Source organism: Pristiophorus japonicus, chromosome 3 (genome assembly GCF_044704955.1).
Source record: "Pristiophorus japonicus isolate sPriJap1 chromosome 3, sPriJap1.hap1, whole genome shotgun sequence".
Taxonomy (NCBI): Eukaryota; Metazoa; Chordata; class Chondrichthyes; family Pristiophoridae; genus Pristiophorus; species Pristiophorus japonicus.
Genome location: NC_091979.1, coordinates 94634177 through 94654230, shown reverse-complemented (window position 1 = coordinate 94654230; position 20054 = coordinate 94634177). Strand labels below are relative to the sequence as shown.

General features: G+C 48.1%; 1 protein-coding gene across 1 annotated transcript in view; it reads right to left on the bottom strand.

The window, feature by feature from the left end:
* Nucleotides 1-14790, bottom strand: part of cd302 (CD302 molecule) — a 70856-nt gene extending 56066 nt beyond the window's left edge. Inside the window, exon 1 of the mRNA XM_070874627.1 lies at nucleotides 14619-14790. Coding sequence (XP_070730728.1) covers nucleotides 14619-14703 — 85 coding nt within the window. The 5' untranslated portion in view covers nucleotides 14704-14790. The remainder of the gene's footprint in view (nucleotides 1-14618) is intronic.
* Nucleotides 14791-20054: the final 5264 nt, after the last annotated feature.

Here is a 20054-nt window from a genome sequence, read left to right as displayed (position 1 = left end):
GCATTGTTGTGGTGGGGTTCATTATCTGTATCTCCTCGCCAGTTTTATGTCCTGAATAAAGAATCTGACCAGATACTGTAAGCTCAAAGTAACGTGTGACCGCAGTTGTTTACTACAGGTCTCCAGAGTGCCTCTCCAGCCTGTGAGGCCTCCTTATGTACAGGTGCTCTCAAGGGATTGTGGGATCCCTTGGGACTGTAGGGGATGAGCCCTCTGGTGGTTAAACATGGTATTTACAGGTTTACATATATAATAGTTATCACATTGTTGTTTGTGGGAGCTTGCTGAGCGCAAATTGGCTGCCATGTATTCTACATTACAACAGTGACTATACTTCAAAAGCACTTCATTGGCTGTAAAGTGCTTTGGGACATCCAGTGGTCATGAAAGAGGCTGTATGAATAGAAACATAGAAACGTAGAAAATAGGTGCAGGACTAGGCCATTCGGCTCTTCGAGCCTGCACCACCATTCAATATGATCATGGCTGATCATGCACTTCAGTACCCCATTCCTGCTTTCTCTCCATACCCTTTGATCCCTTTAGCCGTAAGGGCCACATCTAACTTCCTTTTGAATATATCTAACGATCTGGCCTTAACAATTTTCTGTGGTAAAGAATTCCACATGCTCACAACTCTCAGTGAAGAATGCAAGTCTTTCTTTCTTTCACAGGCAAGAGTGTTACCAACTGAGCCAAAAAGGGGAGTAAAAAAATTGCTATGACAGCAACTTCCAAAGGAGGATCTGAATGACCAGCTGAAAGGGATGAGAAGTTCAGCAAGGGTGAATTAATATTTCCTAGTTTAAAATGAGAGTATGAAAGAAGCCAAGAGAGAACAACCAAACAAACTTGTGGTTAAGAGAACTGGAAAATCAAAAGGGCAATGCCCATGGTGACAGATGAGTCTATTCTAGTGTACTGATTCTCTTCTTCCTTGTATGGAAGTATCCATGGAGAAACAATCCCAATTGTACCACATTTGAGCAAAAGAACAAAAGGAAAATAAATCATGAACTTGAGTATTGCTGAAGTGGGCAGGTGAGTACACACTAGGAAAGCAAAAGGAAAGATAGGCTTCTACTGAATGAGTTGGTGATAGTAGATATAGGGAATGCGGAGTGAAGCTGGAGGACTCGGACCTGATAAAGCATGACTTCCCTCTGTGGACAGTTGTAAATGTTGGCAAGGAATGTGTGGCAACATGTTTGTAGCAATCTGCCAAAAATATTAATTTGATGTCAAGGAGTAAGATAGCATAGTGACTAATTTGATAGAGCTGTGCTGGCCGAAGAGAGAAAAGGTGTGTAATTGCATATGCTGAAAGTAGTTTAACCAAAGCAGAATAACCAAGGAATAAAAACAGAAAATGCTGGGAATACGCAGCAGGTTAAGCATCTGTGGAGAGAGGAATAGAGTTAAAGTTTCATGTTATCGAAAGGTCATCGACCTGGAGCGTTAACTCTATTTCTCTCTCCACAGATGCTGCCTATTTCCAGCATTTTTTGTTTTTATTTCAGATTTCCAGCATCCGCAGTATTTTGCTTTCATAATAACCACGTCCCTCAAGCAATTTCAGACGGTCAATCTATGAGCCTTCCTTTTCACTACCTTCATATGCATCTCCAAAGTGATAATTTTCAGTTATTTTTAGCATAATTTCATCAAAAAAGATTTAAATCAATGGAAGGAAAATCAAATGCGTTCTTTTACAGGTACACTTTCTGACCCACCTGATTTTTCAATATTCTAGTTTGCCGAGGCGCAGACTTAGGAAAGTCTCCCCTTCGAGGTCTAATTTCCTATTTGATTAAAGGGCCAAAAATTCTTGATTCAACAATGTAAATTCTGATTTGTTTTCTTAAACAAAAATCATTTTCATAAACTGAGTAGTATATCTGGAAAACTATGAGGTCTTCAAAGCAAACTGAGGTAAGAAAGAATATGGTATCTTCAGGCATAAATGGTAGAAAATGTACATCTGAGGCCTATGAGAAACCAAATTGAAAGAGATTGGACTGAATCTTTATGCTAAGTTATGGTTGCTGCCAAGACCCATGCAGTTGAGTATCACCATCTTACAGGACAACAGCTTCAGGCTAAAGGCTTAAAGTAGGGATGCATGAATTTGACAGCCACTTTCATAAAGAAAGTAATCAGGTGTTTAGGCTTAAACAAGCTAGGCTAAAAGCCTTATTAAACAGATGGTGCAAGAGTAAAAGAAGCTGCGTCCCTTCACATGACATATTGTAATCACACTCACCGAGCACCTTCGGACAAACATCCACCACTTTCAGATGTACAGTTTCTTTGTGAAAAGCCTATGGTAAGACATGATAGGGTCACCATCCCAAATTGTGCAGCATGGGGATTGAGGCTAATTTGTTTATTACTTTGGTTCTTCCCTATGGAATCTCCAGACTATTAAATGACTGAGGCGAGGCCTTTGCAGTCGGCAAAATAAATTGTGTATTCCTCACCTTGAATCCTAAGTTTATACCAACTTATCTTTGAAAATGGACTATGAGTACAGTATCAATGCGGTTACGTTTGTACAATACCAATTTTGATTTCCAAGATAGATCCATCATGAGCACTTCTTGCACTGGAGGCTTAGATTGGTGAGGGCGTAATATTTGCGTTATTATGGTTATCATCAGACCCAGGAGAGGTGTGAGTTCGGGGCCAGGGGCATCATGGGCCAGCTCACACTGCGATATGTGTGCACACTAGGTCTGTGCAGCAGAGCAGGTCTCCAGTCGTCTTGGGTAATCCTTGCCACTGGATCAAGACCCAGCTCTGTCAAGCCCGTGAGGTGGCTGGTGTGCAACGGCCACCGCACGTTAAAAAAATCCACGCACAGGCATCTTCCACCCTTCAGGATGTAGTTCAGGACCTGGAATTTTAGGTCCTTCATTGGAACACCTGTGAACTTATCCTTTTTTTGGCGTGGAAGCAAGTTATCCTCGTTTTGAGGGACTGCCTCTGATGCGAGTTCGGCTTCGTGGTCAACCGTGATGTCGGTTGCCACTTGTGTGTGTGTTGGAGGGTCGAAGTTGGTGGTGTCCTCTTCGGATTGCTCGTGGCTGTTTGTGAATCGCAATTTGGTTTGGCCCAAATGCTTTCTGCACGTTAGTCCGTTGGCCAATTTGACCTGAAACACTCTACTCCCTTCTTTGGCTATGACAGTGCCAGCAAGCCATTTGGGACTATGTCCATAGTTGAATACAAATACAGGTTCATTGACTTCAATATCACGTGACAAGTTTGCGTGATCATGGTACATGCTTTGTTGATGCCGCCTGCCCTCGACGTGATCATGGAGATCAGGGTGGACAAAAGAGAGCCTTGTTTTGAGTGACCTTTTCATGGGCAGCTCGGCTGGGAGAACCCCGATGAGCGAGTGGGGTCTGGTGCGGTAGCTGAGCAGGACTCGAGACAGTCGGGTCTGCAGGGAGCCTTCTGATACATGTTTCAAGCTTTGCTTGATGGTTTGAACTGCCCGTTCTGCCTGGCCGTTGGATGCGGGCTTGAACGGGGCAGATGTGACGTGCTTGATCCTATTGCGGGTCATGAATTCCTTGAATTCAGCACTGGTGAAACACGGCCCATTGTCGCTGACAAGGACATCTGGAAGGCCGTGTGTGGCAAACATGGCTCGTAGGCTTTCAATGGTAGTGGTGGATGTGCTTACAGACATTATTACACATTCAATCCATTTTGAATAAGCATCCACAACAACCAAGACCATTTTGCCTAGAAATGGGCCCGCAAAGTTAACGTGGATCCTAGACCACGGTTTGGAGGGCCACGACCACAAACTTGGCGGTGCCTCTCTGGGTGCATTGCTCAGTTGAGAGCAAGTGTTGCATTGGCGCACACATGACTAAGTCTGAGTCGATGCCGGGCCACCACACATGGGATCTGGCTCTGGCTTTCATCATTACTATGCCTGGGTGGGTACAGTGTAGGTCACGTATGAACGTATCCCTGTCTTTCTTAGGCAAAACCACATGATTACCTCACAAAAGACAGTTCGCCTGTAAAGACATTTCGTCTTTGCGCCTCTGGAACGGCTTAATCTCTTCCTGCATCTCCGCTGGGACGCTGGACCAGCTCCCATGGAGGACACAGTTTTTTACCAGGGTCAGTAAAGGATCCTGGCTAGTCCAGGTCCTGATCTGGTGGGCCGCAACAGGTGACTTTTCGTTTTCGAATGCATCCATCACCAAGAGCAAGTCTGCAGGCTGTGCCATTTCCACCTCGGTGGTGGACAATGGTAGCCGACAGAGCATCAGCGCAGTTCTCTGTGCCTGGTCTGTGGCGGATTACATAGTTGTATGCCGACAGCGTGAGCGCCCATCTTTGAATGTGGGCAGAGGCATTAGTGTTAATCCCATTGATCTCTAAGAATAGCGATATGAGCAGCTTATGGTCAGTTTCTAGCTCAAACTTGAGACCAAACAGATACTGGTGCATTTTTTTTACCCCGTAAACGCACGCCAGAGCTTCTTTTTCAATCATGCTGTAAGCCCTTTCGGCCTTGGACAAATTCCTGGATGCATAAGCGACCGGTTGTGTCATGTATGTAACCAGCATATTACTGTAACCCTTATACAATTGTAACCCTCATGTAACCACTACATGCTGTACAAACTTACTAGAAATGCACACCTTGACCACAGGGGGTGTACTTGTGGGAGATACTCCTTACCTGGAGATTCAGGTATATAAGGGGAGGTCCCTCGCAGGGCCAGCACTCCTTGGTCCAGGTAATGAAGGTGAGGATCACAGAGTGACTGTGTCTGCAGTACGTGCCTCGTGTGATTATGTTTAAGAGTTAAGGACTCAACAATTGGCGACGAGAAACGGGAATCACTGAACCCAGAGGATGGCCACCGGTAGCTCAGAGGAATGTTACTGTGTGGGTGAAGACTGGGACGATTTTGTGGAGAGACTCCAGCAGACCTTTGTCATGAAGGACTGGCTGGGAGAGGATGCGGCTGACAAGCGGAGGGCGCATCTACTAACAAGCTGTGGGACAAAAACGTATGCGCTAATGCAGGACCTGCTCGCACCCCACAAACCAGCCGACAAGTCTTTTGAAGAGCTCAGCCAGCTGATCAGCGAACACTTAAAACCGGCGAGCAGCATACACATGGCCCAGCACCACTGACGTCGGGAAGGGCAAAACATCTCGGACTTGGTGGCAGACTTGCGGCGCTTGGCCAGCCTCTAAGTTCTCAGATGCCTGCAGGAGGGAGATATTAAGGGATTTTTTTCATTGAGGGCATTAACCATGCTGGGATCTTCAGGAAGCTCATAGAGACCAAGGACTTAACTCTAGAACGGGCAGCATTGATAGCTCAAACTTTCATAGCGGGGGAAGAAGAGACCAAACTAATTTACGCGAGTAGTCCTGGGTCTAACGTGGCGACGGACCAAGGAATTAACGTGATAAACGTGGCTCAAGATCTCGCAGTCAGGCAAAGGCATTTTGAAACTGCAGCAGTCAGACAAAGGCATTTTGTAACTGCCCAAGCTGAAACCGACTCTAAGGTGGGCCCCCGACAGGGACAATGGAGAGGGGAGCGGCAATTCACGCCATCAAGGGGACCATTAACACCCACCATCAGAGTGTTTAGAAACAACCAAGGGAACAATCAGAGAGGAATGCCTGCTAACAGTCCTTTTGTGAACAACGATCTCAGCCAATGCTGGAGATGCGGGGACAGACATTATGCGAAAAGCTGCAAATTTCAGCAGTTCGTCTGTCGGAATTGTAATGCCAGAGGACATTTGGCTAGGGTTTGCAAACAGCCGGTAGCGAGGCTAATCTATGAAACAGAGGAATCAGGCGAGGGGCTTGCAGTGCAGGACAATGCCTGGGGTAAAGCCATGGATGCTGAAGTTCAGCGGGTTCATGTGGCTGACGTCCACAGCTCATACACCAAAACGCCACCCATGATGATGAAAGTTTTATTGAATGGCATCCCGGTGCGCATGGAGCTGGACACTGGAACTAGCCAGTCCATCATGAGTGCACAACAATTTGAGAAACTATGGCCACACAGAGCTAGCAGTAACAAACTGGAATGAATTAATACGCAGCTACGGACGTACACCCAAGAGATCATTCCAGTGCTAGGCAGTGCAAACATGGTGGTAACACACAATGGGTCACAGAACCGGCTGCCACTCTGGATTGTTCCGGGAAATGGCCCCCCCTATGGGAAGGAGCTGGCTAGCTGAGATGAACTGGAAATGGGGGGATGTGCATGCCATTTCATCTGTGAAGCGAAGCTCATGCTCACAGGTACTACAAAAATTCGGGTCACTGTTTCAACCTGGTGTCGGAACGTTCAAGGGCACAAAAGTAGTTATACACATCACCCCGGACGCCAGACCAGTGCACCACAAAGCCAGAGCGGTGCCGTACGTGATGCGAAAATAGAGAGTGAACTGGACAGGCTGCTCAGAGAGGGCATAATTTCGCCCGTTGAATTCAGTGACTGGGCAAGTCCCATTGTTCCTGTCCTTAAAGCAGACGGCTCGGTTAGGATCTACGGTGACTACAAAGCCACCATCAACAGGGTGTCCCTGCAGGACCAATACCCGCTCCCGAGGGCGGAGGACCTTTTTGCCACGTTGGCAGGTGGCAATCTGTTCACTAAATTCGACCTCACTTCGGCCTACATGACTCAGGAACTGGCTGAAGAATCCAAGCTTCTGACCACCATCACGATGCACAAGGGTTTATTCATCTACAACAGGTGTCCTTTTGGCATCCGTTCAGCGGCCGCCATCTTTCAGAGAAAAATGGAAAGCTTGTTGAAATCCATTCCCGGCACAATCGTATTCCAGGACGACATCCTAATAACGGGTCGAGACACCGAGGAACACCTCCACAACCTGGAGGAGGTGCTACGCCGACTGGACCGGGTAGGCCTGCGGCTGAAGAAGGCCAAGTGTGTGTTTTTGGCCCTAGAGGTCGAGTTTTCGCGCAGATGGGATCCGGCCTACCGAATCCAAAACGGAGGCGATCCGTCGTGCGCCCCAGCCCGGCAACACATCGGAGTTGCGATCGTTCCTGGGACTTTTGAACTATTTCAGGAACTTCCTGCCGAACTTAAGCACATTGTTGGAGCCGTTACACGTGCTCCTGCGTAAGGGCTGTGAATGGTTTTGGGGGGACTGTCAAGAACAGGCTTTCAACAGGGCATGGAACCTGCTTTGTTCGAACAAACTGTTAACGTTGTATGACCCCTGTAAAAAACTGGTTTTACCATGCGATGCATCATCATATGGGGTTGGGTGTGTGTTGCAGCAGGGTAATGGAGACAGACAACTTCAACCGGTGGCTTATGCCTCCAGGTCGCTCTCCCAGGCAGAGCGTGGGTATGGCATGGTCGAAAAGGAAGCACTCGCTTGCGTTTATGGTGTGAAAAAAATGCACCAATACCTTTTCGGCAGACCGTTCAAGTTAGAAACGGACCACAAGCCGTTAACTTCTCTGTTGTCCGACAGCAAATCGGTCAATGCAAATGCGTCAGCTCACATACAGCAATGGGCTCTCACGCTGGCTGCGTATGACTACACCATATGGCACCGGCCAGGCACCAAAAACTGCGCTGACGCGCTCAGCAGGGTTCCCCTGGCCACCACCGAGGGGGCGTCGGAGCAAAGCGCTGAGATGGTCATGGCCGTTGAGGCTTTTGACACCGCAGGCTCCCCTATCACAGCCCGCCAGATCAAACTCTGGACCAACAGGGACCCCCTCCTATCCATGATAAAGAAATCTGTCCTGACGGGGGATTGGGCGCCCACGCACGGGGCGTGCTCTGAGGAGGTCAGACCGTTTCAGAGACGGATGGATGAACTCTCCATCCAAGCTGCTCCAAAAGGGGAGGGAAGCATTCATCAGGGAACTCCACAGCGAGCACCCTGGCATCGTGTTAATGAAGGCCATTGCCCGGTCACATGTATGGTGGCCGGGGATTGACTCAGACCTGGAACACTGGGTTCGCAGGTGCACGACGTGTGCCCAGCTGGGCAACGCCCCCAGGTAGGCCCCGCTCAGCCCGTGGCCCTGGCGCACCAAGCCTTGGTCACGCATTCACATGGACTATGCGGGCCCGTTCATGGGAAAAATGTTCTTGATAATTGTCGATGCATACTCGAAATGGATCGAGTGCATCATATTAAACTCTCTACCCCGTCTCTCTCTCTCTCTCTCTCCCCCCCCAGTCTCTCTCTCTCTCTGTCTCTCTCTCTCCCCCCCAGTCTCTCTCTCTCTCTCCAACCCCCGCCCAAGTCTCTCTCTCTCTCCCCCCAGTCTCTCTTTCTCTCTCTCCCCCAGTCTCTTTCTCTCTCTCTCTCTCTCCCCCAGTCTCTCTTTCTCTCTCTCCCCCCGTCTCTCTTTCTCTCCAGTTTCTCTTTCTCTCTCCCCCCCCAGTCTCTCTTTCTCTCTCTCCCCACAGTCTCTTTCTCTCTCTCTCTCCCCCCAGTTTCTCTTTCTCTCTCCCCCTCCCCCCAGTTTCTCTTTCTCTCTCCCCCCCAGTCTCTCTCTCTCTCTCTCTCCCCCAGTCTCTCTCTCTATCTCTCTCCCTCCCCCTCCCCCCAGTTTCTCTCTCTCTCGCCCCCCAGTCTCTCTCTCTCTCTCCCCCCAGTCTCTCTCTCTCTCCCCCCAGTCTCTCTCTCTCTCCCCCCAGTCTCTCTCTCTCTCTCCCCCTCCCCCCAGTCTCTCTCTCTCTCTCTCTCTCTCCCCCTCCCCCCAGTCTCTCTCTCTCTCTCTCTCTCTCTCTCCCCCTCCCCCCAGTCTCTCTCTCTCTCTCCCCCAGTCTCTCTCTCTCCCCCCCCCAGTCTCTCTCTCTCTCTCTCCCCAGTCTCTCTCTCTCTCTCTCTCTCCCGCCAGTTTCTCTCTCTCTCTTTCTCTCTCCCCCCTCCAGTCTCTCTCTCGCTCTCCCCCGGTCGGCGGAGGCTCGCGGAACGTGGTCGGACTGATTGGAAAGTCTTACTTCCGGTTTCGGGCAGGGGGCGGAGTCTCGAGGGGATGCAGGCGCAGAAGGACTGAAAAAGGGCAGTACAAATAGTTACATCTTTAGAAAAATATCAAAATAAGTGTCATGTATGTAACCTCTATGTAACACCACTGCAATACTGTATATACTTAAGCAATGCACACCTTGACCACAGGGGGTGAACTTGTGGGAGACACTCCTTACCTGGTCATCCAGGTATATAAAGGGAGGTCCCACGCAGGGTCATCACTTCTTGGTCCTGTGACTAAAGGTTCAGATCATGGAGTGACCTTGTCCATAGAATGTGCCTCATGTGGGTTTTGTGTCATTGAGTATGGACATTACATTGGCGATGAGAAAAGGGAATCAACGACCCACGAGAATGGCCACTGGTAGCACAGAGGAATGGTACTATGTTGGTGAGGACTGGGACGATTTCATTGAGAGGCTCCAGCAAAGCTTTGTCATGAAAGAATGGCTGGGAGGTGCAGCAGCCGACAAGCGAAGGGCCCATCTGCTGACCAGCTGCGGACCTAAGACTTATGCGTTCATGAAGGACCAACTAGCACCCAAAAAGCCGGCGGACAAAACCTTTGAAGAGCTCAGCAAACTAATCGGTGAGCACCTCAAACCGGCAAGCAGCATGCACATGGCCCGACACAGATTCTATACCCACCGACGTCGTGAAGGGCAGAGCATACCGGACTTCGTTGCGGACCTCCGACGTTTGGCCAGCCTCTGTAAGTTCGCAGACGCCTGCAGGGGGGGGGGAGATGTTAAGGGACTTCTTTATTAAGGGCATCGGTCATGTGGGGATTTTCCGAAAGTTAATTGAGACCAAGGACTTGACTTTGGAAGCGGCGGCATTGATGGCTCAGACTTTCATGGCGGGGGAGAAGGAAACCAAAATATACACGCGCAATTCTGCCTCCAACGCGGCGGGGAATCAGGGAGTCAATATCATAAACGCGACACAGAGCCCCGCAGGCAGGCAAGGGCAGTTCGACACACCCCAGGCAGCAATAGACTCCAGAGTAGGTTTTCAACAGGGACAATGGCAGGCTGAACGGACATTTACGCCATCACAGTGGACAATGCGGTCCGGGATGGGGCCATTGACACCCACTAACAGGATACTCAAGAGCAGTCAAAGGGACAATCAGCAAGGAATGCCGGGTCATAGCTCCTTTTTTTACAACAATGGGAATCTCAGCTCATGCTGGAGGTGTGGGGGCAAACACTCTGCCAGGACTTGCAGGTTCAACAATTTGTCTGCAGAAATTGCAACCTCAGTGGCCATTTAGCTCGAATGTGCAGGAAGCCTGTAACCAGGCTAATTTACGAGGTGGATGGACCAGAAGAGGGGTCTGAGGGGCAGAATGACTCTTGGGGCAAATCAATGGATGCTGAAGTTCAGCGGGTTCATATGGCAAACATTCACAGCTCATATACAAAAACGCCACCAATGATGATGAAGGTTTTATTAAACGGCATTCCTGTACGCATGGAGCTGGACACGGGGGCCAGCCAGTCACTCATGAGCGTTCAACAATTTGAAAAGCTATGGCCACTCAAAGCCAGTAGACCCAAACTAGAATGCATTGAGACACAACTATGGACGTATACCAAAGAAATCATTCTAGTACTAAGCAGTACAATGTTGGCGGTCACACACAATGGATCAGTGAACCGGCTGCCGCTCTGGATTGTCCCGGGCAATGGTCCCGCACTGTTGGGGAGGAGCTGGTTAGCTGAGATGAACTGGAAATGGGGGGGATGTGCACGCAATGTCATCTGTGGAGCGAAGTTCGTGCTCACAAGTCCTACAACAATTTGAGTCACTATTCCAACCTGGCGTCGGGACGTTCAAAGGTACCAAAGTAGTGATACGCATCACCCCAGATGCCAGACCAGTGCACCACAAAGCCAGAGCGGTGCCGTATGTGATGCGGGAGAAAATTGAGAGCGAATTGGACCGTTTGCTGAGAGAGGGCATCATCTCGCCCGTTGAATTCAGCGACTGGGCGAGCCCCATCGTTACCGTCCTAAAAGCGGATGGTTCTGTCAGGATCTGTGGCGACTACAAGGCCACTATCAATTGAGTGTCCAATACCCGCTCCCAAGAGCGGAGGATCTTTTTGCCATGCTGGCAGGCGGCAAGCTGTTTACCAAGTTGGATCTCACTTCAGCCTACATGACCCAAGAACTGTCCAACGAATCTAAACTACTGACCACCATCACTACACACAAAGGACTGTTCGTTTACAACAGGTGCCCGTTTGGCATTCGATCAGCGCTGCGATTTTTCAAAGAAACATGGAAAGCCTGCTCAAATCCATTCCTGGAACAATCGTATTTCAGGACGACATCCTCATTATGGGTCGTGACACCGAGGAACACCTCCACAACCTGGAGGAGGTGCTACGCCAACTGGACCGGGTAGGCCTGCGACTCAAGAAGTCTAAATGTGTGCTTTTGGCTCCTGGGGTTAAGTTCCTGGGCAGGAGGGTTGCTGCAGATGGGATTCGGCCCACCGAATCCAAAACAGAGGCGATTCGACGAGCGTCCAGGCCCGGCAACATATCGGAGTTGCATTAATTTCTGGGACTCTTGAACTATTTTGGGAACTTTCTGCCGAACTTAAGCACGTTGTTGGAGCCGCTCCACGTGCTCCTGCGTAAGGGTTGTGATTGGTTTTGGGGGGGCTGTCAAGAACGGGCTTTCAATCGGGCGCGGAACCTACTTTGTTCAAATAAGTTATTGACTCTGTACGACCCCTGTAAGAAATTGGTTCTGACATGTGATGCATTGTCCTCTGGGGTTGGATGCGTGTTGCAGCAGAGTAATGCTGAGGGCCAACTACAACCTGTGGCTTACACTTCCAGGTCGCTCTCTCAAGCAGAACGGGGATATGAGATGGTTGAGAAGGAGGCACTCGCATGTGTCTATGGTGTAAAAAAAATGCATCAGTACCTTTTTGGCAGGAGGTTCGAATTAGAAACGGACCACAAGCCGTTAACATCCCTGTTGTCAGACAGCAAGGCTGTCAATGCCAACGCGTCAGCTCGCATACAATGATGGGCTCTCACGCTGGCTGCTTATGAATACTCCATCCGGCACCGGCCTCGCACCGAAAATTGCGCTAACGCGCTCAGCAGGCTTCCACTGGCCACCACCGAGGGGGCAGTGGAACAAAGCGCTGAGATGGTCATGGCCGTTGATGCCTTTGACAGCGCAGGCTCCCCCATCACAGCCCACCAGATCAAAATCTGGACAAACAGAGATCCCCTCCTATCTCTGATTAAGAAATGTGTCCTGACTGGGGATTGGGCGCCCGCACACGGAGCATGCCCTGAGGAGGTCAGACCGTTTCACAGGCGGATGGATGAGCTCTCCATCCAAGCTGACTGCCTACTATGGGGCAGCCGGGTAGTCATGCCCCAGAGGGGCAGGGAGGTATTCATCAGGGAACTCCACAGCGAGCATCCAGGCATCGTGCTGATGAAGGCCATTGCCCGGTCACATGTTTGGTGGCCGGGAATTGATTCAGACCTGGAACACTGTGTTCGCAGGTGTACGACGTGTGCCCAGCTGGGTAATGCCCCCAGGGAGGCCCCGCTCAGCCCGTGGCCTTGGCCCACCAGGCCATGGTCACGTATTCATGTTGACTACGCGGGCCCGTTCATGGGAAAAATATTTCTCATTGTGGTAGATGCGTACTCGAAATAGATCGAGTGCATCATTTTGAATTCATGCACGACATCCACCACTGTGGAGAGTCTACGCGCGGTCTTTGCGACCCACAGCTTGCCGGACATCCTTGTTAGCGATAATGGCCCATGCTTCACGAGCTACGAATTCCGGGAGATCATGTCGGGCAATGGCATCAACCATGTCAGGACAGCACCGTTCAAGCCGGTCTCCAATGGCCAGGCGGAATGTGCAAATCATTAAACACGGCATGCTCAGGATTCAAGGACTCTCCCTTCAATGCCGCCTATCGCACCTCCTGCTGGCCTATAGGTCCCGACCGCACTCGCTCATGGGGGTCCCGCCCGCGGAGCTACTTATGAAACGAACACTGAAAACTCAGTTGTCCCTCATTTACCCAGTCCTGACCGACATAGTTGAGGGCAAGCGCCAGTCCCAAAACGAGTACCATGACCGAAATTCAAGGGGGAGATGTATAGAAATAAATAACCCCGTATTTGTCCTCAATTACGCCGTGGAGCCCAAATGGCTTGAGGGTACTGTAATAGACATGAGGGGAACAGGGTCATCGTGGTTAAGCTTAACAATGGGCAGATATGCCGTAAGCATCTGGACAAATAAAAAAAAAGTTCAGCATGGATACTGAGGAACCCGAGGAAGATCATGAGATGATGCTCACACCACCGCCAGTAAACGAGCAACAAGAACATTCAGCAGCGGTCAGCGCGGACAGGCCGGAATCACCACAGGTGACAGACACTCACGCCAAGGCTTAACAACCAAAGCCCCAACTGCGGCACTCCACGAGGGAGCGTAGACCACCTGAAAGACTTACCCTATGATCCCAATAAGACTTTAGGGGGGAGGTGATGTCATGTATGTAACCTCTATGTAACACCACTGCAATACTGTATATACTTAAGCAATGCACACCTTGACCACAGGGGGTGAACTTGTGGGAGACACTCCTTACCTGGTCATCCAGGTATATAAAGGGAGGTCCCACACAGGGTCATCACTTCTTGGTCCTGTGAATAAAGGTTCAGGTCATAGAGTGACCTTGTCCATAGAATGTGCTTCGTGTGGGTTTTGTGCCATTGAGTAAGAACATTAAAATAAGTTACAGGAAATGGCTGCCTTTGTGTTCTTGTGAGGAACTGATTGGTTCATGAAAACCATGTGACATACCACAGACCACTCGGCAACTTTACAGGCTGACTGAAGCGTTGCAGATTTATAATTTTTTGTACAGAAAGATACGCTATATTTACACTGGAAATACTCAGTGTAAGCTTTAGCAAAGCAGCACTCACAACTGGAACGTTTGCACAGATTTTAGCTTTTAGCAGCAGGCAGATTTCGTCTGAAGATAGTTAATGATGTACAGAAATGTTTTGGTAAGACTTTTGAGGATCTGGGAAATCTCCAAAGTTTAAAACTGAAATCAATACAACGCAACTCTTCGTTTAAAGGAATCAAATTTTAACCCGCGCAAGATTGCTTGACCGTTAGAGGGCGACAAATGTGGCCCTACATTCCAGTTTTTAAAGTAAAATGTTTGTGTCATGTTTAAACTTATTGTGAATGACCATGTCGTGACGTCGATAAGAAACCAGGAGCTCCCGCTGTCAGTCACCATCCCGGGATTGTATCAGGACAACATTCCCGAGCAGCGAGCTATTATGGATGAAAGTTTACCCGGTGGTTGGAGAATAACTTCCCCATGTTAGAATGTAGATCAGAGGACACATCCTCCATTCTAACTCTATAACATGGCAGGCGAGGAGGGGAAGCGATGTCTTCGAAAGTCTCGGGAAGTTTGGTTGCGCTTTATGAAGAAATCAGAAGTATTTTCTGATACTTTTGGAAGGAAAGTTCAAAACTCACCCGGTTTGTTTGCTGACGAGAAAGAAAAAAGACACCATACAGCCAAATGCACGAAGCAGAAAGCTGGAGTTTTCCGAACGACCATCTTTAAAGCTTAATCTCCAGGCTTTTCACAGTAGCTGCAGACAGATGTTTGGAGCCATAACTCTAACCTCGTGAACATTTGAACTTTAGATGCGTCATGTTTGCGTTGCTGTGTAATATGTTGCAAAACGAACTGGCAACCCCCCAGCTCATTTAGCGGGAAGTGAAAGTAACTTGCAACTTGCAAATGTCAATTGATTACAAAGAAAGACAACACGCGTGTCAAAATTTCAACACAAAATACTTCATTGAAAACAGCCAAATACATTTTCAGTTATAAAACAGCACGCAGTCTGATTCGTGTTTGTAATGCTAGTAGTGAGTTGCCAAATGGTTTATTAAGCGCCAGAATAAAGAAGTAATGAAACACTCCAAATTTAGTTGTAAATGGCAATTTCCTTTAAGTTATGAACATCCCAGAAGGTTTGTCTAAAAATAAAAGTAACCTTGTGTGACAGGTGAAACTTTGTATTTGAAATTTTGCATTGCTTGTTTATTTTGTAATACTGGTCAATTGCCCCGGCCTTGAAGTTCTACTCTACGTTTTAGAGTAAAATTGGGGCAAGTGCTTTTCCTGAACAACACATTGGGGGGGGGGGGGGGGGGTGTTATTGCCGCTGGTTTTCTGCTTCAAAATATCCAAATGAGATTTGACCCTTCCAGTGATCTGCCCACCGAGTTTTCAACCACCGTGAAGCGCCAAATTTCCTGATTTTATGTTTGCAGTGCACTGGGGCTAAGTTACGGTGAGAAATACAAGTTGGAAATGAGTTTTTGAGCCTGAGAATTGCTGAAATATAAGATTTGCTGGAAGTTGTCACAGTGTATTCATACTTCAGAATACGTCTCCCCTGAGTTCTTCAAGGAAGGAAATCATGTCAATGGATTGTGGGTGTACCCCTGCTCCCATGGATAATGGCTTCACAAAGAGTCGTGTGACAGCAGCAGAGGAGCACCAAAATGAGGCACATGCCTCGATTACAGTGATCATTCAGAGGGCCATCATGGTTTTAAAGGCTCACTTTCACTGCCGTGACATATCGGGAAGGGCTATGCAGTCTGTTCCATCTCTTCTGCCCCACATTGTTGTAGCCTGCTGTGCCATGCAGAAATTCACCATTCAAAAAAGCTTGGACGTAGACATAGCTACGTTGAAGGCAGATATATACAGAGGAGAGCATCAGGATGGCTGTCAGGACTCCTCAGTGATTACTGCAAGGAGCAACAGAGCACATCAAATCACTGAAGACTTCTCTCCTATCATTATCGACACAACCTTAACTTCTTCTCCCCCCCTTCAAATAAGGGACTGATCCTTCGATCCAGTATCCATCTTAGAATATGACAACACTTCACACCTATTTGCCTCAATATGACCATGGCAATAACAATCAAATTATTGAATAAATCAGCACCAAATAGTATATCCTTATGACTGTAATCTCAATGAATAATAGAGCAAGACATATGTGTGCATTCTCCATTAATACAATAAACTGCAAAGTGAACAGAAGCTAACCTTTTTCTTGGATGGTTAATGTTCCTTTCTTTCTCCGATTCTAGTACTTTTCCGAGGTACAACCTGAAGTCCGGTATTGCAAGAGTAAGTTGACTACTCCTGTGCTAAAAGAGGCTCACAGGCCCTATTCTCATGGCACCTTCCTCCTGGGAGGAAGCTCTTGCCGGCTGCAGAGAATACGGAAAATAACTTGCAAGGTTAACAGTAAAATGTTTTTATAAATATATTGGGAAAGAGAGTGGCTAAGGGAAATGTAGACCGATTAGAGACAATCACAGGTGATATAATAATAAAGTCTTTCATTTATATAGCACCTTTCACGACCTCAGGATGTCCCAAAGCACTTTACAGCCAATGAAGTACTTTTGAAGTGAAGTCACTGTTGTAAAGTCGGAAACACGGCAGTCAATTTGCCCACAGCAAGCTCCCACAAACATAAATGTGATAATGACCAGATATTCTGTTTTAGTGATGTTGGCTGAGGGATAAATATTGGCCATGGTGCCAGGGAAAACTCCCCTGCTCTTCTTCGAATAGTGACAGGGGATCTTTTACATCCACCTGAGATAGCAGATGGGGCTTCAGTTTAACATCTTATCTGAAAGACGACAATAAGGAAATGGCAGAATTGTTAAATGAGTACTTTGCATCCGCCGTCACAGTAGACGACTCGGAGAAAATTCCAGTGGTACAGGGAAACAAAATATATCAAAGGAGCTTATTGGATTTAATAAAAGTAAAAGTGATATTGGAGAAAATAATCAGTCTTAAGATAAACACATTTCAAGGACCTGATGGTGTCCACCCTGTAGTGTATGTAGACACCTTTAGGAATGACTCCACGAGGCAGGGTATGGTGCTTAAACTCTGCAGACTTTTATTAGCAGCTCCTGAGTGCTGACAACAAGCTGTGTGTTCCTTTTTATACTGGGTTATCTGCCGTGTGCAGGTAACCCCTGGGTCTCCAGCAGCAGCACCCTCTAGTGTACTGGTAAGGTGTGTACAGTACAAGGGTACATTCAATGTTGCATACAATGTTACAGACATCACAGTAAACAGGCATGCATACACAACAATACTCCCCCCTGAGCATTTTTCATATCCTAGTTGTCATGACCAGGGGACGTGATCAATGGTGGGCTACGGGAGATTGTGGTGAGGGTTGTGTGGTTGCCAGGTGTGACCCCTGTGCTTGAGGCTGGCTTCATACGTTTCCCCTCCCTCACACACAAACCAAGTGGGTGTCACTGTTGTGGGATCCTCGGGGAGGTAGCCACGGCGGCACTGTGGTGTGGGTAGTTGTGGGGTGGTGGACAAGGCCACAAGACTGGGTGGGCTCCTTGTCCATCAATGGGGATGAGGGTCAGGTGAGTAGCTTTTCTTTTTCTTTTTTATATCAGTCAGTAACTTTTAACATTGTTGTTGCCAATTCAAGTGTATCTAAGGGTTAAGTCATGGCAGGGGAGCTCGGTCACGTGATATGCTCCTCCTGTACCATGTGGGAACTCAGGGACACTTCCAGTGTCCCTGACGGCTACATCTGCAGGAAGTGTATCCGCCTCCAACTCCTGATGGACTGCGTTGCGGAATTGGAGCTGAGGGTGGATTCACTCTGGAGCATCCACGATGCTGAGAATGACGTGAGTAGCACGTGTAGCGAGTTGGTCTTACCGCAGGAGAAGGGTCCACAGCCAGCTAGGGAATGGAAGACCAGCAGGAAGAGTAGTGCAAGGAAGGTAGTGCAGGGGTCCCCTATGGTCATCCCTCTGCAAAACAGATACACCGTTTTGAGTACTGTTGAGGGGGATGACTCATCAGGGGAGGGCAGCAGCAGCCAAGTTCACGGCTCCGTGGCTGGCTCTGTTGCACAGGAGGGCAGGAAAAAGAGTGGGAGAGCGATAGTGATAGGGGATTCAATTGTAAGGGGAATAGATAGGCGTTTCTGCGGCCGCAACCGAGACTCCAGGATGGTATGTTGCCTCCCTGGTCCAAGGGTCAAGGATGTCTCGGAGCGGGTGCAGGACATTCTAAAAAGGGAGGGAGAACAGCCAGTTGTCATGGTGCACATTGGTACCAACGACATAGGTAAAAAAAGGGATGAGGTCCTACGAAACGAATTTAAGGAGCTAGGAGCTAAAATAAAAAGTAGGACCTCAAAAGTAGTAATCTCGGGATTGTTACCAGTGCCACGTGCTATTCAGAGTAGGAATCGTAGGATAGCGCAGATGAATACGTGACTTGAGCAGTGGTGCAGCAGGGAGGGATTCAAATTACTGGGGCATTGGAACCGGTTCTGGGGGAGGTGGGACCAGTACAAACTGGACGGTCTGCACCTGGGAAGGACTGGAACCAATGTCCTAGGGGGAGTGTTTGCTAGTGCTGTTGGGGAGGAGTTAAACTAATATGGCAGGGGGATGGGAACCAATGCAGGGAGACAGAGGGAAACAAAAAGGAGACAAAAGCAAAAGACAGAAAGGAGATGAAGAAAAGTGGAGGGCAGAGAAACCCAAGGCAAAGAACAAAAAGGGCCACTGTACAGCAAAATTCTAAAAGGACAAAGGGTGTTAAAAAAACAAGCCTGAAGGCTTTGTGTCTTCATGCAAGGAGTATCTGTAATAAGGTGGATGAATTAACTGCAAATAGATGTTAACAAATATGATGTGATTGGGATTACAGAGACATGGCTCCAGGATGATCAGGGCTGGGAACTCAACATCCAGGGGTATTCAACATTCAGGAAGGATAGAATAAAAGGAAAAGGAGGTGAGGTAGCATTGCTGGTTAAGGAGGAGATTAATGCAATAGTTAGGAAGGACATTAGCTTGGATGATGTGGAATCTATATGGGTAGAGCTGCAGAATACCAAAGGGCAAAAAACGTTAGTGGGAGTTGTGTACAGACCTCCAAACAGTAGTGGTGATGTTGGGGAGGGCATCAAACAGGAAATTAGGGGTGCATGCAATAAAGGTGCAGCAGTTAAAATGGGTGACTTTAATATGCACATAGATTGGGCTAACCAAACTGGAAGCAATACGGTGGAGGAGGATTTCCTGGAGTGCATAAGGGATGGTTTTCTAGACCAATATGTCGAGGAACCAACAAGGGGGGAGGCCATCTTAGACTGGGTGTTGTGTAATGAGAGAGGATTAATTAGCAATCTCGTTGTGCGAGGCCCCTTGGGGAAGAGTGACCATAATATGGTGGAATTCTGCATTAGGATGGAGAATGAAACAGTTAATTCAGAGACCATGGTCCAGAACTTAAAGAAGGCTAACTTTGAAGGTATGAGGCGTGAATTGGCTAGGATAGATTGGCGAATGATACTTAAGGGGTTGACTATGGATGGGCAATGGCAGACATTTAGAGACCACATGGATGAACTATAACAATTGTATATTCCTGTCTGGCGTAAAAATAAAAAAGGGAAGGTGGCTCAACCGTGGCTATCAAGGGAAATCAGGGATAGTATTAAAGCCAAGGAAGTGGCATACAAATTGGCCAGAAATAGCAGCGAACCCGGGGACTGGGAGAAATTTAGAACTCAGCAGAGGAGGACAAAGGGTTTGATTAGGGCAGGGTAAATGGAGTACGAGAAGAAGTTTGCAGGGCACATTAAGACGGATTGCAAAAGTTTCTATAGATATGTAAAGAGAAAAAGGTTAGTAAAGACAAACGTAGGTCCCCTGCAGTCAGAATCAGGGAAAGTCATAACGGGGAACAAAGAAATGGCAGACCAATTGAACAAGTACTTTGGTTCGGGATTCACTAAGGAGGACACAAACAACCTTCCGGATATAAAAGGGGTCAGAAGGTCTAGTAAGGAGGAGGAACTG